Source organism: Natrix helvetica, assembly GCF_964273705.1.
Source record: "Natrix helvetica genome assembly, chromosome: 1".
NCBI classification, from domain to species: Eukaryota; Metazoa; Chordata; class Lepidosauria; order Squamata; family Natricidae; genus Natrix; species Natrix helvetica.
The window spans coordinates 259,161,221-259,183,946 of NC_138548.1; the positions used below are offsets into that span (position 1 = coordinate 259,161,221).

Below are 22,726 nucleotides of genomic sequence, written 5' to 3' on the forward strand. Positions count from 1 at the left end.
CACACACATATGCTGTCACACACACACACACACACGCGCTTTCGGCACACAAGGACAAAAAGGTCAGCCGTCACTGATTTAGAGAGATCTGTCTGCATCGTGCCTTGCTCCAAACCTTTAATGCACCGGCTCTTTTTCCCCCTCTCCCATTCACTTCAGTGTAATATTTTAGCTATTCCCAATACTACCTTCTCTGATTCTTTAGGTTTACCCTATTTTGGCAAATGGCAATTAATACATAGGAAGAAAAAGGCCTCCCCTCCCCACCAGTGTTTGGAGCATTGTTTCTTGTTTCATGAAACATGAGAAGGCAGCAGCTGCCTGTTGTGTTTTCTAGCCCACTTCTTAAATTCCCTTCAGGAGGTTTCTCACATGTTGATTATGTTATTGAATGAGCTGCGTGAATGTCACTTGACTACACAACTGATTATTTTGGGGGTGTAATCTGTAGTTGGAATACTGTGATCGCTTTTGACTTCTGGGGCCAGAAGAATCTACTGCCCTATATTTCCCATTCCAAGTTGGCACCAATTTGTCCAGTATTAGCGAGTTTTAATTTTTACTCAGTTCCTGTTCTTAATTTTGACTTGGAGGTTTCCTGGATTTGTGGCTTCTGCCTAAGGAGTGGATAACACAGCAAGGCTAAGGAGATTTTACTTACAGGCATTTTGTGTGCTGGTTACACCCATTGCTGAACCAGGAGATATTAAGCAGTACAGTAGTCATGCCCTGGTCACTTCCTAGCTGGATTAGTGTGATTTCCTCTGTAGGGATTCTTGAGGTCCAACTGGAAATCACAACTGGTCCAAAATGCAGCAACAGGGGGTAGTTTTTGGGCGTCTATATTTTGCCCATATTACATTGCTGTGTATAGGGTTCTCTGAGTCCCAGGGGTTTTGTTGGGAGAGGTACATTCAAGGTGGTGGCTATGACCTTTGAAGCCATGCATAGCATGGGTCCAGGTTACTTGGGAGGCTGTCTCTCCTTGAGCGTATTTGTCCATCACATCCAGCTACAGGTAGATCTCGACTTGCGACAGTTTATTTAGTGACCGTTCAAAGTTACAACAGCACTGAAAAAAAGTGATTTATGACTGTTTTTCAGTTATAACTTTCGATTCCCATGATCATGTGATCAAAATTCAGATGCTTGGCAACTGGTTCATACTTATGACCGTTGCAGTGTCCCGGGGTCATATGATTTCCTTCTGACAAGCAAAGTCAGTGGGGAAGCCAGATTCACCTAACAACTTATCAACTGCAGTGATTCCCATTGTTAAATGCTGTTCATCTAATGGGACCTAGGACCCCAGAGATTCAGCAGGCATCCAGCTGACTATCCCTAAGTGATAGTGTTGTGTCTTTTGATTTATGATGAATGTATTTTTATAATGACTATGATTTATCACTTATAGCTTTTATGTACACTGAGAGCTTATGCAGAGAAGACAAATTCCTTGTGTGTCCAATCACACTTGGCCAATAAAAAATTCTGTTCTGTTCTGTTCTTTCTTGCCTTATGGAAGGGCGTGAAAACCTGACTTTCCCACAGATATTGGAGTAGTATGAGGCTGGAGCCTAACAAGAGGGTATATTGATGTGTGGGAGAGTGTTGCCTTAAGATGCCATGTGTTTTTATTACAATTAATTGGCCTTTTTTCTGTTTTTGTATGTGGTTCCTATATGAGTGATTTTATTAGTCTTTTAAATAAATAAAAGTAAAAAGTAACTCCACTATATTGACACAATCGAAAAGAATTTGGTTATTATGAAGGTTTGTTTGTTCGATCGAGACCAGCACCATACAAAAAGTTTTTTTTTATAATAAATCCTACTAAATACTAAGCACAGTTAGGGATTTCAATGATACAACAAGTTGTGGTTAACTAGAATTGGAAATGAAAGTGTTCAAATTTGTGGCTGTGATATAGAAAGAGAGGGAGAAAGATGATGTAGCAAAGAGGTACATATATTGTTACTAAGGGTTAACTAATATCTTCATGTATTAAATAACAAGTTTCTCAGAGTCAGATACAGGTATATGTGCAAAATACAAAGTGCTGTTTATTGCACTTGTTTATTGCTTTGTAGATTGCTCTAAGCCCCTTTAAGAAGAAGAGTGATAGTAATACTTCTTATCTCAGTGAACAGATGGTAGAAACCTTGTTTTGTTGGGGGGGGGGATTTCCACCATCTTTAAAAACAAAACAGTATTTTAAAGACAGTGGCTAATAAAATGCTGAAGATAAAAAAGTAAATAAAACAGCATTGGAACAAAATGGAAAAAAACAGAAAAGAAACAACACAAAAAGCAAACAAAATATAAATGTATTTGGAATCTTACGGGGAAATACAAAAAATTTACCATCCCCATTAAGTACTTATATTCACAAATAATTTGTAAAGACATAAATCTTGAGATACCATATTTTTCAGAGTATAACATGCACCGGAGTATAAGATGCACCAAGATTTTGAAGAGGTAAATTTTAAAAAAAGTTTTTTGACTCAGCAGACCTCCCAAACTCTCTGCATGCCTTGAACTAGCAAAAAATGGCCCGTTTTTCATGAAAATGGGCCTGTTTTTTGCAAAAGAAAAAGGGCATGTATAGCCTTTAGGAGGCTTGTAGAGTGCTCCTGGGGGCTGGGGGGGCAAAAAGAAGCAAAAAACCAGCCCATTTTTCACTTGCTTTTGTCTCCTCAGCCCCCAGGAGCACTTTGCAGGCTTCCCAAACCCTCTGCATGTCCATTTTTATGAAGAGGGTTGGATTTTGGGAGGCCAAAAATGCTGTATTCAGTGTAATAAGACGCACCCAGATTTTCACCCACTTTTTGGGGGTGAAAAGGTGCATCTTGTACTCAAAAAAATATGGTAATTCCTATTCCAGCATAATTAAAATACCACATTGATCAGCTAAGGCAGGGGTGGGGAACTGTGGCTCTTTTGCGACTTGTGGACTTCAACTCCCAGAATTCCAGAACCAACATAGCTGCCTCAGGAATTCTGGGAGTTGAAGTCCACAAGTCGCAAAAGAGCCACAGTTCCCCACCCCTGAGCTAAGGTTTCAATATAGGCTAACTTGCCGTGTGCAACTATTGGTTTTGATACACTACAGTAGGGTTGTCAAACTCACAGCATCACATGATGTATCGTGACTTTCCCCCCCTTCTCTAAACCTGGCATGGGCGTGGCCAGCGTGCGACACATCTGGTCCACGGGCCGCGAGTTTGCCCTAGAGTGTTTATAAGTATCACAGATCTACTAGATCGTCAAACTGCCCATTATGACTTCTGTAGCCCTAATCTATGTCTAAGTAGGAGAATTATTGACTTTGTTTGCCAAGTGAAACAAGATTTTTAATAAGATTGCGTTTCAGGGAGGTTGGCAGCAGTTGTCAACATCACTATCAAAAGATATCCAGGGTAGAGCTTCATGTAGTGTATCCGGAGAAGAAAGGTATGTTTGGATACAAAAAACCCAAGACAGAAACCGAGATTTCTGGGTTTTATTTTTAGATGGAAAGGGTGATGGGAGAAAATGTAGTTGGCATGGGCCTCAAATTAGATTCTAGTTCTGAGGAGAAAATGAGTTTATAATAGGGATTAAATAGAATCAAATGTTGTCCTTGGTCCATTTTTCTTTTCCAGTCCTACAGCTAATGCAATTGTGTATCTGTTTCTCTCCTGTTTCTTATTTTCCTAGCAGAAAGTCACTATTAATACAATACAATACAGAAGTTAATGAATTATTTGGAATATTTTTTTTATTAAAATGTAACTGAATTTGGCTCACTAATTCTTGCTTCCTTCAGGCCTGACTGCTGGGAAATTAGAATATTTGTTGCACCCAACCCCTACCTGTGATTAATCTTGACAGAGGTTCTTTATGGGAAGGCCAGCATCATACTATTATTTGAATTTAGGGTGCTTCAGTAAACCATATAATTTTCCAACTTCCTGCTTTTGATAAATGGAAGAATATGGGAGGAGTAAGAGGAATACATTCATACAAGGGCCATTTATATACATTTAATAATATATCCTCATTAGGCTTATGTCTGTGTAAATATTAATGATTTGGTTTAATAAAAATTAAATGCTAACATTTGCAAATTTGGATTAAATTTAGATTTAGTTTTCAACAACCAAGAGGTTGCTTCAAAAGACAAATTTATACATTTAAATCAGGAATGTCAAACTCACGACCTGTGGGCCTGGTGCGTCACGTGCTGGTCACGCCCACACCCGGTTTAGCAAAAGGGGGAATGTCGTCATATGTCACGTGACACTGCCGTGATGACATAAATTTGACACTCCTGATTTACATGAACTGCAGGTAGTCCTTGTCTTACAACCACAATTAAGCCCAAAATTTGATGAACAAAGGCAATTGGGGAAGCTGGGTTTGTTTAATGGCCGTGTGACACATTAACAGCTATGATGATTAGTTTAACAACTGCGATGAAAATCAGGTTTGTCAGATGATAACTTATTTATTGATCACATTGCTTAGCAACCGAAATTCCACTCCCAATTGTGATTGTAAGTTGAAGACTACCTATATTGCATTATAGTTGCTATTTATTTAGAGACATTGGTGCTATTCTGCTTATTGCAACTATAATATATTTAGGGAAAGGGGTAAAATTGTTGAGGCGGTTTAATTTGCTCAGTTTTTCTTTTCTTTTGCCTAGTTTACAGCACTAGGATATTTCAAGGCTTTTACGATTTCAGAAAGGAATCAAAGTGACAGAGACAAAGATTAATGTTGACAGCCGAATGACTGGGCATGTAACTTTTTTGCCATGCTTGCTTTGCAGAGTGACCCAGGCAGCTGGTCAGTCCTGGAGCACCTGGGTCTGGACCACAGCTCGGATTTTTCAGACACCAGCGTGCAACAGAAACTGGATGAAGAGAAAGAGAAAATTAAACGTGAGATCCGCAAAGAACTGAAAATAAAGGAGGGAGCAGAAAATTTACGCAAGGCTACTACAGACCGTAAGAATCTCTCCAATGTGGAAAACTTGCTCAAGAACTCCAACCGCAAACTGGAGACATTGCATCACCACCTTCAGGACCTCAATGCACATATTGTCGTCAAGGACCCTGAAGAACTGGGGGGTGAGTATGCTAAATTTTGGGGGTGGGAAAACATGGATTAGATATTACAGGGTGCAGAGAGAAGCAGTGATATGGAAAAGGAACTAAAAGAAAATCGCACAAATTCTTGTCAGCTCTCGGTAGAATAGGCACAATCAATTTCCCTAGAAGAGGTTTATGGCAATAGAAAAGCATTCTTAATTTGAGTTTTGGGTGGTTTCTTTAGTTAGGAAAGAAACAACCAGCAGCTACACCTTTTTGAAAACTCTTCCGGCTGATAGGGAAATTAGGCAATACCCTGGTAATGCTTGTGTTTGTCTCTGATATAACGGCTGGCACTTCAAAGGAAGCAATTACTTTGTCAAAAACTGTGTATTACTTATTTAATGGGATCTGATAGTATATCCAGATATTCTCCAGGGATTTTGTGGTACATTTTTTTGTGTGTATTATACTGTATGCCAGTTTGGTCTAGCCGTTAAGGTACCAAGCTAGAATGAGACTGTGACTTCTAGGCCTGCATAAAAGTTGGCTGGTGATTTTGGCCCAGTCCTCTCTCTCAACCCACAATGTCAGACTTAGGCAACAAAGCTGGTCAGTAAATTCTTGTTGCAACTAAATGTTGATCCCGTCTCCCAAAAAGTAGACTTGTGGGGAAAACTAGGAAAAATGGTACTACCTGTGTGTGTATGGAGCTTGGGAATTTATCTTATCTCTGTGGACTTTCCAACATTGAAAGTAAAGGCACTTACTTGAAACCAAATACTTTGAGATTGATAAGAGTGCAGCTCTGATTTGTAAAACGTGTCTCATATATAATAAATTCTTCCTGTGAGAGTAATAATTCATTTGAATTATTGTTCAAGTTCTTTAACAAATTGAATTTAGTTACAGATAAGTTGATGTGTCTAGCCTATTATTTATTTATTGGTGTATTCATTCATTTTAGCTTACTTATTAGATTTATATCCTTCAAGAGCAACAAGTGATGTATGGAGCATTCCCTTTTCCGGTTTTTCCCCACAGAAGCAACCTCCTTTTGACATAGGATGGACCAGTGTTTCTTAACCTTTGCAGTTTTAAGATGTGTGGATTTTCCAACACACATCTTCCCCAAAGAGCCCTCTTGAGCTTTCATGACTTGGAACTTGAGGTCCAGCGTTTCTGGCCATTCAGATAATCAGAACAGCTAGCAGAAAGGGGGGGAATCATTAAAATGCATGCATATAGATTTTAAAATGTTCAAAGTGCTTTCCATCCCTCTGCTCCAACCTACAGAATCTGTCTTCCCTCTAAAATTTGGGGCTGATTGGTTTTCTCGTCTTTGTTTCTTATCAGTTATTCTGGACTGTGACAATGGCTCATTTTATATGGTAGATTATGAGGATTGTAGCCTGACAATTCCGGAGTAGTAGCTGTTGAAAGATCAACATATTACTGTCTAATCAATATATTTTTATTTATTATTATATACAAAACAAATTTATATAGCTGCCCAACTCATACAAAGGTGACTCCAGGCAACTTATAACATCCATACATCCATCATGTATCTCAAAATAATAAAAATACTTTTATTATTATGCATGCATTTTTATATTTTTGTTAGCTTTCACATTTATATTTCTATTGAATGAGATCTATCAGCCATTTTTAACATTTTAAAGAAATGCAAAGCATTAGCAACCATTTATTTACTGGGTAAAAAGATCACTTAGGTTGTGCTAAACCCAGACGTAATATCAGCATTTTTATAACTATTTTCTGCCTGGTTCTACATTTTAGGAAAGCATATGCAAAGAATTAATGTTATTAATCCAGTTTCAGTTTGTTTCATCTGTTAGAGATGACACACAGTATCAAAACCAATAATTTCCTTATGTTATAGTTAGCATTATGAAACTTTAATAGAAATTGTTTAGTTGCCAAGGATTGTTTTTAGAAGCTCTTTGTATAAATCTACACTCCAGTTTGTTGGCAAGTGAAGCCTGAGAGTTCAGAAGGGCAGCAGACTACCCGATTTGGGATGCAAAACACCAGATTTGGATAGTAGTAGCACAGTGACACAGAATAGTCTAACTGCAATCCGGTGGTCATCTGAAACAGATCAAGTGGCCCTCCTATTTCATTGTCCAGTTTTTATTCCAGCCATTTCAGAGATGCAGGTAACAGAAAGATAAGCTCTTTCCTCAGAGCTTATCCTCAGACAGGAATTAACCTTATGGGACAAAAAGCAGCAGAAAGAATATGCCACCCCCTCTTGAAGTTGTAGAGATTAAGCAAAATCAAGACGGCGTCCCTGAGTTATTTGGGTAGACCTGCCTTTGTTTCTGCTCTTATCTTTCTTGTAGAATCTTGCTTGCATCTTGTCTTTTGGTAGAGGGTTCAGCAAGGCAAGAACTGTGCTGTGCAAAACTAGGACTGCATCATATGTAGAAGCTGCTGAGACTTTATCAAAGAGGAAGTAGCTGCTATTGTACCTGATTCCACTCTAAAATACATGCCACAAAATGGAGGAGGAGAGAAGTTCAGTTGGAGTAGAAAGAGTGTGGTAAATGGGTGTGGCAATTTCCTCTTCACTGGTGGAAAAATAGTAATGATTTTGGGCCCAAACCTCAGAACTCCTGCAAACAAAAACAAGAAACACTCCACTGAACTTTATAACCTTTGGGGAAATCCTGCTGTGGTATATTCTATGCACCTACAGCAGTTGAGAGGAGAGGATTCTAACTAGATGAAATGCTTGACCCTGACTCCATTTAGTCCCACAAATTTTGGTATGATGTTGTTGACAACACTGTGCATATTCTGTGGGATTACCTATCCTAGAGTCACCCCATAGTACACTGGCTTAAAAGATATGAGTTGTTCCTTTTCTTTAATCAAGACTCTGGTAGCACTTTTTTGAGTAACACGTGTTGTTGAAAGTCATAAGCTTTTGGGAGCTACAATTCACATCAACAGCTGCCCTTCACTGATGAAATGAGCTATATCCCCCAAAAGCCCTTTTTAAAAACATTTTTATCTTGCCCTTAATACTTTATAACAGGGGTGTCCAAACTTGGGAACTTTAAGACTTGTGGACTTCAACTCCCAGAATTCCCCAGCCAGCTGGCTGGGGAATTCTGGGAGTTGAAGTCCACAAGTCTTAAAGTTCCCAAGTTTGGACAGCCCTGCTTTATAAGTAACTCAAGGTGGCGAACATACAGTACATAATAAATGTACTGCTTCCTATTTTCCCCACAACAACAACCTTGAGAGGTGGATTGGGCTGAGAGACAGAGAGACTGGCCCAAAGTCATTCAGCTGGCTTTTATGCCAAAAGCAGGACTAGAATTCACAATCTCCTAGTTTCTAGCCAGCACCTTAAGAATTACACCATATTTACACTATTTAATAAAATTTGTTAATTGGAAAACGCACTACAGTGGGACCTCGGGTGCTGACCATAATCTGTTCTAGGACTTCGGTTGGCACCTGATTTGGTTGTGACCAAAAGCAAGACTAACTGCGCATGCGTGCACACCAAAAACAGAAATGGCGTGGAAGGGGAAATCGCTGCGGCAGGGAAAATCACGGCTGTGTTTATTCGGCACCCGAGGATGTGTTCGCGACCTCAGTGAAACATTTAGCGGATTTCTCGGTCGGCACCCAAATTGTTTGTGGTCTGAGCCATTCGGGACCCAAAGTCCCACTGCACCAGGTTCCCTATTCTCTTCCTCTAATGTCTAGAACAGGAAGCTGCTTTTCTTTAAAAGTTTTGTTCTAGTTGGCTTCCTTTACTATACAGCAAGTATCCTAACTACCAAGCAGTAAATATCAAGCCATTCTGCCAGTCTTTCTTAAGAATAAGCATCTACTTTCATAGTTAGATCTTTGCCTCAGGAAATCAAAAGGACAGAAAACACTAGTTCTGAAATTTATGACCTTACTACTGTCTAATGCCGGATCCACAAAATATTGTCTAGGATCCAAAATGTACAGAGTTAGAATATAAATTATATAAATGCTCTAATAGTGGTGCCCACAGAATGTAGATAATATATGTGTTATAAAAAACCCCTCCTTCATGGTTTTATTTATTACTTAGTTATTAATCCAATTTATATTGTTGTCTATCTGTCCGAGAAACTCTGTATGGCAGACAGAGTAAAAACTCAGAATTCCATGAAACCTCAAAATAAAATAAAATAATACTAGGTTGATTGAATCTTACCATTTTCTCTTGTGGCCTCATTGGAAATGTGTTCTTCAGTTGAGAAAATAGTGTGATAAATCCTATTGCTAGATTTGACATATTTCCATTGTTTAACCTTTTACACTTAATAAAATAATAACATGTTCTGTTTGTCTCTCAGTTCATCACTTTCAAGTAAAATATGTCCTGCATTAAGTGCTTTTCATTCAGGTAGGGCTCTTTCTCTACACTAATAAGATGCAGCTGCTTTGTAACCGGCATTACCTGTTTTATGGAATTATATTTGCGAAGGCCTATGATTTAAACCAGGATATTTGCTTTTATGAGAGCCAGTTTGGCGTAGTAGTTAAATATACCAAGCTAGAAAGCAGGAGACTTATGAGTTCTAGGACTCCCTAAGGCAGGAAGTCAGTAGGATGGCTTTGGGCCAATTTTTCACTTTCAGTCCTAGGAGGAAGGCAGCATCAAACCACTTCTGAAAATGTTGCCAATAGTGTTGCATGGACTTGTTCATTTTGACTAACTCCAGGCACAGAAACGCAAAATCCTCTTATATGTGATACTGGTATATTGTTAGTCACAAGATAGAGCATACTAAGAAATCTGACCATTGTTCGTAGCAGATCTTCCTTCTGTCTTTCAAGGCTACTCCCTATGCGCTCCACACGTATTTTAATTTAATGCCTTATAATTCAGAAGGTTATCAATGTATCTAAAAATACTACTTAAAGTAATATTTTAAAAATAAGGCATAAAACAGTAATTAGCTGTTAAAATAAATGTATAATAAATAAAGGTATAATAAATAAATAAATAAAGCGAAAAATAAATGGAAAAAAAATAGGGTACCAAAATCTGTTTTACTAAACTAATGTTTCCAACCAGATTGGTTAACTATTACTCTTTATTATCTATAGTGGCTGAGGATTGATAGCTATTGTAATCCTACACATTTAATTCTATGGCTGTGAAAGAACATATAAAACACTTCCTACATTTTAGACATAAAAATCATTTTAAAATTCTCTGAAGCCTCTGGAGGGCGAAAAACCGCCCAAAGCGCAAACCGGAAGTTCAGGAACAGACTTCCGGTTTGCACGTTGGACTGTTTTTCACCCTTCAGAGGCTTCAGGGAAGCCTCCTGAAGTCTAAGGAGGGAGAAAATTGGTCCAATGGACAACCTGGAAGTCAGTTCCCGAATGTCCGGTTTGTGTGTTGGGCTGTTTTTTGCCCTCCCCAGGCTCCTAGAAAGCCTCTGGAGCCTGGGGAGGGCGAAAAACAGACCTACTGGGCCCATCAGAAGTTGGAAAACGTTTCTGGTCTCTGGAAGGCCTCAAAGAAAGGGGCAGCGGGGGGGGAGGGTCACGTGCACATGCACAGCGGGTACGGCACAGAGGGGCATTAAATTATGGGGTTGGGCATGCGAGCACGCATGAGGTTTTGGTACCCGAGGCGAAAAAGGTTCGCCATCACTGGACTAGAGTATTTTCAAAATATATTATATTATTTCTCCAAATAAATTATTTACTTACGTTTCTTTCCTACCTAGTTAAGTGATTGACCTACCCAAAACTTTGCAGACGATAGACCATTCCTTGATGGACATTCTAACATTCAAACCCAAGAGAGCAAAAGCCAGATATTGGGGTGGAAAGGAAGGATGAACAAATAAGAGCTCAACTAGAAAGTGTTAACGGGGAAAGGAGGGGGGGAAGAAGGAATGAAAAGAAAATTAAAAGAGTAGTTCAAAAGCAGGAGACAAGCACTATCTCTGCAGAAGCAGTTATGTTAATTACGTAATCAAGATTTAGTCCCTGTTCACAAAATGCAACTAAGAGGAGGGAGAGTCTACTCTACATTGGCTGGTTTTTTGATAATAAATTGAAATAATTACTCTCTCACCAATATTTGGTGATGGATTAACACAAAAGGAAATTTGTATGAGGACCTTGAGGCTACACAAGACTTGTTCAATATAATATAAAAATGCTGAGCACTTTTCTGTGAGTTTTTTTGGTCAATGTGTATTTTTGACATTGGTGAATTCCTCCCACCTCAGGATATGGAAGAGAATCGGAGAGAGATATGTTTCTTTCCCATATCTCAAGTGTCCCTGACCCAGAGAACTTTCCATTCCTCTAGACTTGTGACACCCTCTCCTTACTTTCTGTTCAGTAATTCTGATGGTTCTTTTTTAGGATGTGCATCCTGCTAATATTCATGTCTGTAATTGATCCCTTTTTAGATGCCCCACAATCACCAGGCAGCTTGAGTCGATCAACAGCTACCAAAAGTCGTATTGCTGGTCTGGAAAAGCAGCTCAACATTGAGTTGAAGGTGAAGCAGGGAGCAGAGAACATGATCCAGATGTACGCCAATGGTGCTGCCAAGGTATGTTTGTTTTTGTCTCCACTGTCCTCCTTCTCTAAGCAAAGGCATTTCTTGCCACTTTACATATCCTCATGCAATATTTCTGCCCATATAAAAGAAATATCTCCATCACTTCCTTCAATCTGATAAAGAATCTGATTACCCATCTAAGTCAGTGTTGCCTGTTTTGCTAGGCCAATTTTCTTAAAAATATTAAGAAGGTTTTTTCCAAATCAAAGCAACCAAGAAATGTTTAAATAAGAACTTTTATGAGTATTCCTGGTTTCCCTTACATTGTTTTATCTCTGCAAAGTAACAAACTAGTGTGCTGATTTCCAAAGTTTCTTCGATAAATCATAGAATTATCTCTATGTTGATGCTCAATATATCTCCCATTAGAAACCTCTAGAATGCACTGTTCTAAAATGTTTAAACAGTTTCTATCACAAGAACAAGCAGCTTCTGATAACTGCTACTTCAAGAGGTTCAATTTACCTTGAAGTAGTACATTCCCTTGCTTTGCAAATAGAAACAAAAACAGCACAACATTCTCTTGAGAAAGGGGGAAAAAAACCTCATTTGGGGATTAAGCTCATTTGGAGGTTAACCCTCTATGGTTTAGCTAGAAGAAGCTTAGGAGGCCAACTCCCTCCCGTGAGCCACCCTCAGTTCAAAAAGATCTGGAAAAATGCTTCTTTAAAACATCAAATGAAATGGTGGGGCCCATGACTTAGCAAATTGTGGTCTAAATGTCATATATAATTAATCCTATCCCGTATGCTGATCCTTATGATCCAGAAGGCAAATATTGATTGAATTGATCTCAATGCTGCATTTTAGCATCCATAAACAGAGGCTGATTCTTCTGTGAATCCTGTTTTAGTTGCTTTGGCATCAGGAATGAAAATAAATAAATAACGCACACACACACACACACACACACACACACACCACATATATATATATGGGTCTTTTCCCGTGTAAGATTGAGATTGTCTTGTGGAGTGCTGGTTTTGTTTCAGTAAGTGGATTGATGGCTGTGTGGTTGTATCATGATTGGTAGATTGATGCTAGCTGTGTGTCCGTTGTTGTTTTGTGTTGTAACGGCCTGGGTGGTGGGTGGGGCTCGTTTGTTGACCAGGGCTGGTTTCCAGATGTCTGGTAGGCGGGAGGTATCATCATGTTTATTCATGTTGTGGGGGTGTTTCTCTGTTTCGATGGCTTCCATAATTATTCTCTTGTTGAAGTGTTCAGTTTTGGAGATTAATTTGGTTCCTTCAAAATTAATTTCATGTCCTGTAGCTTTAAGGTGCTGGAAAAGGGAGGAAGTTTTTTCTTTTTTTCTTACTGCGTTCTTGTGTTCTGAGATGCGTGCATTTATTCTCCTGTTCGTTTGTCCTATGTATGTTGTGAATACATAGGACATACCATGCAAAATCCGCCCTGCATTTTGCAGTTACGGTTTCTCACAATTGGAGAACCTGCCTCTGAATTTTGGAGTGTTCCTTAAAAAAAAAGAATTATTTTGGAAACAATTTTGGTTGAACAAATAGACAGTTCTTGTAATTAACTGAAAACCCAATAGAATTCCTGTAGTCCTACTCCACTAGCAACATGCAGAGGATAACAATTTCAGTCCCCAGGTTTGGGAAATGATTATTTATTTATTTAATCAATTTATATAACCATCCACTTGTCACATGACTCAGGATGGAGTCCATCATGAAAGAACAATGATACATTCAATAAAACCATGTAATAAAACAGACCAAAAAAAAAGCCCCAGAATATGTTATATACTGTAGACACATGAAGTGCCAGGGGAAAAAGAAAATCATCCAGTGGGTCATACTGGTCACAGACCCAATGCTGAAAGGGGGAAAAACCAGGATCTTTAGTGCCTTCTCAAAGGCAGGCAGGCAGGGTCAAGGTCAGCTAGATCTCAATGAGAATGCTGTTCCAATAGCCAGGAGCAACAACAGAGAAGGCATATCGCCTGGATCCAGACAGATTGATTGATTACATTTTGGAAGACGGCCCAACTCTTGCCGGATGGGCAGAGTTGATGAGAGATCATTATTGGAGATAATAATTGTTAACACCCTGGAAGGCAGTCCAGTTAGTTCTATGTGTATTCTTATAGCTTCTGTCTGTCTGTCTGTCTGTCTGTCTTAAATCTTATTGCCAGCTGCATTGGTTTTGCTCTGATTTTCAATACTTTTCTTCTGTTGGAGAGAATTCAATCCATCCCTTTGATCTTCTGTCTAGGATCGGAAGTTGCTGCAGACAGCCCAGCAAATGCTACAAGACGGCAAAACCAAGATAAATATTATCCGCATGCAGATTCGCAAGGCTGTGCAAGCTGACGAGGTGCAGCTGACTATGGAAGATGGGCAAGGTGAAGGAGAGGACGAAGAAGAAACCCCTGTTTGTTGCAAGCTCTGTTTATGCGATAGCCAGGCTGTCACTTCAGAAAGGCCAATGTCCCTGTTGTCCTCTCAAACCTTTCAGGAACTGGGAAATGGTTTTTGGAATGGTTTAAAGTCACATCTTTTCCCCACCTAATGTGAAACCCCTATTTATGGGTCTGGATACAGGTCTCTCTGGGTTTTCCTCTGGAGCTAAGTACATATTAGGCACAAAGGGATCCGTCATTCTTTTAAGGAAGGGTGTCCCTTTTTGGATAAAATTTAAGAGCATGTCAAAGGGACAACATGGCTGCTGTGGTAGGTGGGTAATCACAATACATCCATCTATGTTTATATCCCATAGAGATGTTTATATCTCTATATTTTCTCCAGTTCCCTCCATCCTTGGATATTCCTTTGCTCTTATTTGTCGGCAAATTGTCTTACTTCCAATAGAGCACTGGACTATATTCTTCCAGCATGTTTAATTCCTAAAGAATGCCTCTTGAATTTACAAAGGGGTGGGGGATATTCTAGGAAATACATAATTAACGCTGGCACTGAACTAGGGAAATTGTGGGTACCATGTCAGGGCCCTGATGCTAAGCATGCAAATGGAGATAGACTGACTTTTTAATGTTCCTTGCAGGGAACACAGATCTAAGCGCCATAGAATTGAGAATTGAGGAGCTTCGCCATCATTTCCAAGTAGAATATGCTATATGTGAGGGTGCCAAAAACGCACTGCGTCTTCTGAGCTCCAGCAAAGTTCAGGACCGTCATGCTATTTCTGAGGTAATGGTGCATTTTCCTTGGTTGGTATAAAGATACATAAAATGATTGAAGAAATGAAGCAGTAAGCAATTCAGTGCTACTGTAAGTTATGTGAGTTTGAAATAACACAAATGTCTTTTTCCAATTATGTGACATTTCCATTTTGTGACATATATTTGCAACTGTTCCCAGACTGGTGTTTCTAGATTTTTTTGGCATTACAAGTAAGCATTCTCAGTCAGTGTGCATATTGTCTAAACACAACTTCCTGTGCTAGATAAGCTCAGTGGTCTTTAGACTAAGCATTGTGTCTGACTTTTGGATGGAATCTTAAAAAATCACAATTTAGACAAAAGTTGAATTTGATTAAATTAATATGACTTTCTCATATATTTAATACCCCACTTATGGCATATTAAAAATTACAGTTCAAAGACAACATTTGTGCCTGTCCTGGGAGATGGGAAGTCTAGAAACACAAGAAACAAACAAATTTGAAGTGGGTCACAGTTGACATTTTGGAAGGCCACTCAAAGAAAAAGAAGAAAAGCCAACAGTTTTGTCAAAGAAGTTGTGACAGGTTTATTCATTGTCAGAATATTTACATCTAAATTCTAATAATTGCTAGAGAAGAGTTAAAAAAACTAGGCCATCCCACCACATGTTCTGCTCTTATAAATTTCCTATGACCTGTACCGTGGGCATGGGGAGTACTGCACTTTGTTTTCCCACTTACAAGCTCTGTAGCTGAGATATGACCTGAAATCCAATAGCCCACTTGCTGAAGAATTAAGAATTGTGTGCCACAGGTTGCTGAGTCTATATCATTGTTAATACGTCAGGCAGACTGTCTTGGTTTGGAAGCTGTGTGGAAATGGAAGGAGAATATAAAATGGGTAATTGCTAGGCTGAGCTAAATTGGCACCTGATGATCTGGGCCTTTGCTGTAGGCACAGACCAAGCTGAACGAATCAAGCCAGAAATTGGATCTTTTGCGATATTCTCTGGAGCAACGTCTAACTGAACTGCCTGAAGATCATCCCAAGGCCTGCATCATCAAGGAGGAACTCATCTTGGCCTCCTCTCCTGCCTTCAGTGCCCGCAATGCCACTTCCTACCAGCATAACCAGTATAATACCCTATCAAAGCCATCTCCACTCACAGGTGACTGCACTCCCCCTCCCTGAGGGCATAGGACAGACAAGTCTATTGCCAGAATGTTTCAGTTTAATTTTTGATTATGTTTAATTCAATCTGAGCCCTTTAAGAATGTGATGTAGAAATGAAATTGTAATTGTTAATAACAGCAACAATCAGGACATTCTACTTAGTCAGTAGCCCCCCATTCCATACAGTAGTTGTTTTATCTACCTACTAATCCATTCTTAATGTACCTTCTTTTTTCCATACACAAGTGAGATAATAGGATTTCTCCCCCCAATCTCTTGCTCACACACTTAAGGCTCAAAGAAAGTATTGTTGTTTTTGTTTCAAACTTTCCAGACTTTGGTTCTTAGCAATTTCTTATTGGCAGGGACCTTGGAGGTGCAGTTGTTGGGCTGCAGTGGATTGCTGGAGGTTGTCCCAGGACGTACCCGTGGCTCCACTGTCTGCCTGCCTTGCAACAGTCCTGGAGAAGCACGGCCTTCGTTCATGAGCCGCAGCGGGCGAGGGCTGTATAATCGCAGTGGTAGTGTAAGTGGCAGGACCACCATCAAATCGGAAGATACCAGCAGTAAGTAGTCCTGAGGGTAATCGGCACTAAAATCAGAGAGTGAATTAGAGGGATGTTGATACGTTTTAGTGCTGCATTGGTGTTAATGCAGTTCAATCAGCTTGAAATGAAATCCTTATATTCAGCTCTCAATCTTATTTTCTCTTTCTCAACATTCCAATTTTTCCTCTCGTAGATGAAGTAAGTGCTGTATTGAAGCTGGACAATGGAGTTGTAGGGCAGACCACTTGGAAATCCATTGGCCTACAAGCTTGGAACCAGGTTTTCACAGTGGAATTAGAAAGGGTACGTGCAAAGATGGTGCCCTTTTAATGGGCTTCAGATACCAGATCTGTGCTGTATAAACATCTCTCTGCTCATATCTCTGTGGCAAAGAAGGCACATTACTCCTCCAATTTCATGTCATGGTCACATGAGTAATAACTGCTGGGAGAGGAGTTATAGCAGCAATTATTTCATTTTGCATTCTAATTAATGTATTTCATATTTATTAAAGTGCATCTAGGGATGCGGTTGCTCAGTGGCTAAGACGCTGAGCTTGTCGATCAGAAGGTTGGCAGTTCAGCGGTTCAAATCCCTAGCGCCGCGTAATGGAGTGAGCTCCCATTACTTGTCCCAGTTTCTGCTAACTTGAAAGCACGTAAAAATGCAAGTAGAAAAATAGGAACCATTTTTGGTGGGAAGATAATAGCATTCTGTGCATCTTCGGCGTTTAATCATGCCAGTCACATGACCATGGAAATATCTTCAGACAGCGCTGGCTCTTTGGCTTTAAATGGAGATGAGCACCGCCCCCTAGAGTCGGGAATGGCTAGCACATACTGTATGTGTGAGGGGTTTAAGGTTACCTTTACCTTAAAGTGCATCTGTTCATAATGATGTCGGTACTTCTGTGTAGTCTTTCAGATCACCATTCTTCAGATAGAGAAATATGGTGAAGTTAACTGATTGTTAGGCAATGATTTGGGCCCCTCTGTAGGAGTGGTGGATGTGTTTTGAAGACAGTGACTACTTGCTGCTGATCTTTTTAATGGGTCCCTTCTCTCCATATCAGTCAAGAGAGCTGGAGATTGGTGTCTATTGGCGTGACTACCGCAGTCTCTGTGCCCTGAAATACCTCAAGCTGGAAGATTTTCTTGATAATGAACGCCATGAAATTCACCTGGAACTGGAGCCACAGGGCACTCTGTTAGCAGAGGTAACAAAGCAAAACAAAAATTGGCATCAAGCTGGGTGGGAAGCAACCGAATTTTAATACTTAAGATTATTTTAGTTGAGTGAGCGGATAGAAATTGTTGAAATCCAAAAAGAGCATAGTAGCAACAACATGTCCCAAATATTGTCCTGCAATACTTTTATACAGTGAATGGATTTAAACAATGGCAGCTTTTATATATAAGTGTTATCTGTACATGTTACAGTTGTGGAGAGAATGAAGGGAGAGCATTATTATCTACATGCTACTGAAAAAGTATTCAGGCATCTTATGTTCCTTTTTCCAGTTCTTGCGTGTGATAATTTCAAGTTTAATCCATACATGCTACATGTTTGCAACACCACATACATAGCTATAAATCGATTACAAGAGTTTTACTTTTTTTTCCCCCAAAGGGAGTGGAGTGGGGAAGACATGTGGGCCATTAGATGTCATTGGAGTCCCACCAGTCTGGCCAATGACCAAGCCTAATGGAACTATAGGAGAGAGCAATGTCTTATGGACCCTAGGATCCAATCTCTACTCAGCTGCTTCATTATAGAATCAGGCATTTGCTATTTAGTTTATTCAGCCTGGAGAGAAAGTCTATTCCCTTATCCCGTATTGATACTGCACTGTATCAAGAGTTAAAAGGATTCTTTATATAAAAACTGTGGTGTGAGATTCTTCAGTTCGTTCACTCAGCCAGTTTGCATCATGCCATATCAGCAAGGAAAAGGGAGCAAGAGTCAAGTGAAAACAAACTGACAAAGCTTTATTTATTTATTTGAATTTATTAGCTGCCCAATTCCAAGGGATTCACCTTATTCCCAGAAGTCAGCAATTTTTCCACAAATGTTAAAATCCCAAGTACTTTGAGAGAGTAAATGGTTTTTAGGGAACTCTTAACCAGTGTCAGTAGTAAGACCCCCACTGTTTATCATCAGTAACTCAAGAAGGACAAACCCTTTCTTCCTTCCTTCCTTCCTTCCTTCCTTCCTTCCTCCCTCCCTCCCTCCCTCCCTCTTTCTTTCTTTCTTTCTTTCTTTCTTTCTTTCTTTCTTTCTTTCTTTCTTTCTTTCTTTCTTTCTTTCTTTCTGGTGTCATTGATCAGATATAGCACTATTTCCTGTTATGAAAACTCAGTTTTACAAATATGATTTGAAATAATGTTATTACTTTTAAACAATTATTTTGATGCTGAGCCCTATTGCAAGATGCTACTTGTAAAACTACCATTTTAAAAAAGATGGACAAATAATCAGCAAAGTTATTCCCATCCCACATCTTTCTATTTGCAAAAAATCCCCCATATTTTAATCAGCCTCAATTTTTTTCTTTATGTGCATTCCCCCCGATATTTAATATTGGATAAGATATTTTCCCATTGTCTTTGAAAAATGATATTGCAATTTTCAGCGATCAAATCAGTATATGATGATGGAATATTTTAGCTCTAGATTGGAACTAAATTGCACTAAAACTTGAATTATCTGTGGAATACCTCAATGTATAATTTATTACTATTTATGGAACAGATAAGTGGAAATGTCCCTGTAATGAAAGCTCAGCTTTAAAAAATAAATGTATAACTGTAGAATTACTGAGCAAAATTGTCAAATAGTCTGGGAAAACATTGTTATTTTTTGATGTCCTGCATATTACATGATGCTAAATTTCAAATCATCACAAAATAATGGATTGTAATGGATAAATATTTCATTCTTTTAATATTGATCAGTTTCTAATGAAACTTTTTTACTTTATGGAAATTTTTTGCCATCACAAACAATTCACACTACAGGATTATTTGCTTATAATTAACGCTATCCTTGAGATGCTAAGGGAAGTAAAAATATTTTAGTTTTGTTGTGCTTCATTAATTGGGTTAGAGGTTCTTATCCCGAGGTTGTGACTCTCCAGAAGCCATACTAGATGTGCTTGCTTGCAGAGTCTTGAGGTTTTAGCATGGGGGGCTGGATCCCACACTTTGAACTCTTTTGACATGCTGCTAAGATTTTGTATTATTCCAAGATTTTTTTTTAAAATCTTTCTCTGCTTTATTTGTTAAACCTATGGCCTTAATCATTTTTGGAACTGTGTTTATTTTATATTTCAGCCAGGTTGTGATTTACTTTGAATGTATTAAAGATAAAGAGTAGTAGGAAAGTATTCATAAATAAACATCTGGGATTTCTGGTTATGGGTTTGGTTTTGGGGGTTTGACCTTTCAGCTCTTGTAGAAAGTGGGGCAGTAGAACTGAGGGTGGGAGCCTTGCACTGTGATGGGTGATAAGATGCTGATGATGTATGAGGAGGAGGACTGAATTCCTCCTTTTAGATGGAGGCTCTTCAGCCCCAGACAGCCAGAGGTTGCTGTTTGCATCTGGGTCGATCTAACTTGCTGAACAGCCTCAGAGCCTCAAGGCTGCTTTTCACTGCAGCAGTGTTGCAGCAGCTGTATCTCAGGATGCACTGCACCTTTGCCTGGCTTACAGTTCACTTTCTTTCTGCAGGTTATCTTTTTTAACCCTGTCATTGAGCGCATACCCAAGCTCCAGCGACAGAAGAAGATCTTTTCCAAGCAGCAAGGTAAGGAATCAGACCACGGTTTGCATCTCGATCAGCCAGCTTTGCCTGGTCTGCTTCGGCACTTCCTTAGTCTACAATGTTGAAGGATCAGGACATACAGATTGCCAGCTTGGTTAGCTTTGAGACAGAAATGACATTGGAAATAAGGTGCTAGAGTATCACATTCACATATTTTTTCGTGTCGAAGATGTGTTGCATATCATGTGTGGTTGTTGACATTATTCTCATTGTCTAAATGAGGAAAGATGAGGATGATCCGGCCAAGGATGAGCTTCTCCAAAGTATTTTTTTTCCCTCCAAGGGAACATTTCCTACTAGGATCTTGGGCAGAAAAGTAACTTATTGGCCTCCCCAATGAAATTTAGTAACATGCTCAGCTATTTTTTGCTGCATTTAAATATTCCATTCCATAAGTTGAACACATCACTTTCATAAAATGGCTTCAGAAGTTGCTTTCATTAAATGTTAAATACCTGTGTCTTTTATGAGATAAATACACATGCATGGGTATCTAGAAACATACACAGCATACTTTAAATATTAAGAGTACCTCAGTATCTTTAATTTAACCTGATTCTCACAAAAGATCCTTCACCATAACAGCTTTATTATAATCTATACTTTGGGGATAGGTTGACTGAATTTAATGAGGATTAGAGTCCGATAACATTTGGAGGCCTTAAGGTTTCCTAATCCATGTTGGATGGAGGTGGGCGTAAAAGGATAATAGCTTACATTGGATATACAATAGTGGTCTGGCAGAAGGGGCATGCTGCAAACCCCATCAGTCAAGGAATCTTAATGTATATGCCTGCCATCACTTGCAAAATTCCAGCTGTTCTTCCTCATCTGTTTCTTTCCTAGGGAAAGCTTTCTTGCGTGCTCGTCAGATGAACATTGATATTGCCACATGGGTACGTCTCCTGCGACGCATCATTCCCACTGCCAGTACTACAGGCACTTATAGCCCCTCAACGCAGATGACTCCAACATCTGGCTCAGAAAATAGGCAGAGCTCGGGGTAGGTGTTTCTTATACTTGAAGGTGGGAGATGAGCAGTTAAAAATCTTAGCTGCTGCAGCATTTAAGAACCACATTTCCTTTTTTTATATTATACTTCTTTTATTTCATTGCTATTGGCTGATTGACAGAAAGTTAAGGTTTGGATATTTCTGAATCCATATATTTGAGGAAAGAAAGGTATCCCTGCAGATTTACTCTGCTACTCATAACATAAGGGGTAGCTCTCTCCGTTCCAGGGACCATTGAGCCAATGTTCTCCAAAGATATTTTTGTGATCATGTGGCCAGCATGATGTCATGGAGCACTCTCTCCTTCCCATCAAAGTGGCACCTAATTATCTATTTACATTTGCATGCTTTCGAACTGTTAGATTGGCAGGAGCTAGGCCGAAACAGGAGCTCATCCCATTGAGCAATGTTCGTGTCTTGAACCTGGGCTGTCAGCTTTCAACTGACATGCCAAGCATCTTAACTGCTGAGCAATCGAACTGCCTGTATTTGAGGGACTAATGTAAAATTCCTTGGACCACAAGATGCCCTGCTAAATCACCTCAGTATTATAGGCCTAAAGTAAATTTTGTTCCCATGTTTAGCTCACTGCATTCCTTACTGTTGACCCTGAAGGCTAGAGCTGCTTGTAGTTCAGAAACATTTGGAAAGCCATCAGTATCTCAACCCCCTGATGTTCTGGAGTAAATACCTGAATTAACCCAACTTCTCTTCAGGTTGTAGGTTCTGTAGTAATTTTCCATGTGATTCTTAAGATTGGCATTTCCCCCCATCCAGGGACATTGCCATCGAGAAGCTGAATTTGGACGGGGATAGAATTCAAATTGGGCATTTGGGCCAGGATGATGCTGAGCTTCCTGGGAAGGTCTTACTGGTAAGTGTCTCTTTTTCAGTTTGTCAGCAGTGAAGCTTCTGTTTTCCAGCAGTTACTTCTTTTTTATATTTCTATTTCTTTACAGACTTCACAAGCTGGGGAGGGGGTCTTTCAGATGGAGTTAGGTTCAGGAGGTGAGACTAGAGGATCTGGAAGTACTTTTCACAGGTAGGAAACAGCTTTCACCCCTGTTTTCGGCCATCATATACTCTTTAATTGTTTTATCTTGCTATTAATTATCCTTTCCTTTGAAATGGGTCATTTATATCTCTAACCCCTTGTTCTGTCAGCATATGATAAACAGTTCGTGTTGCAAATAAATGCATAGTTGTTGATACACTGATTTTTCTACCTAGGATTTGCTTCATTAAAAGTGCACAATGCATAGTGGTTCAAAACACGAATACATATAGTAATGTCTGAAATGAGGAAATATATGTCACCAGCACA

The 22,726-nt window shown here is 39.4% G+C and overlaps 1 protein-coding gene across 3 annotated transcripts in view; it reads left to right on the forward strand.

Moving 5' to 3' along the window:
* Nucleotides 1-22,726, forward strand: part of PKN1 (protein kinase N1) — a gene marked incomplete at its 5' end in the record, with an annotated part of 92,991 nt that overhangs the window by 51,919 nt on the left and 18,346 nt on the right. For all 3 annotated transcript variants that reach the window (XM_081954594.1, XM_081954592.1, XM_081954593.1), the window contains 12 exons: nt 4,820-5,120; nt 11,543-11,688; nt 13,936-14,065; nt 14,725-14,870; nt 15,800-16,013; nt 16,384-16,584; nt 16,760-16,869; nt 17,639-17,782; nt 20,296-20,371; nt 21,236-21,392; nt 22,180-22,276; nt 22,362-22,444. In XM_081954594.1, coding sequence (XP_081810720.1) covers nt 4,820-5,120; nt 11,543-11,688; nt 13,936-14,065; nt 14,725-14,870; nt 15,800-16,013; nt 16,384-16,584; nt 16,760-16,869; nt 17,639-17,782; nt 20,296-20,371; nt 21,236-21,392; nt 22,180-22,276; nt 22,362-22,444 — 1,805 coding nt within the window. The remainder of the gene's footprint in view (nt 1-4,819; nt 5,121-11,542; nt 11,689-13,935; nt 14,066-14,724; nt 14,871-15,799; nt 16,014-16,383; nt 16,585-16,759; nt 16,870-17,638; nt 17,783-20,295; nt 20,372-21,235; nt 21,393-22,179; nt 22,277-22,361; nt 22,445-22,726) is intronic.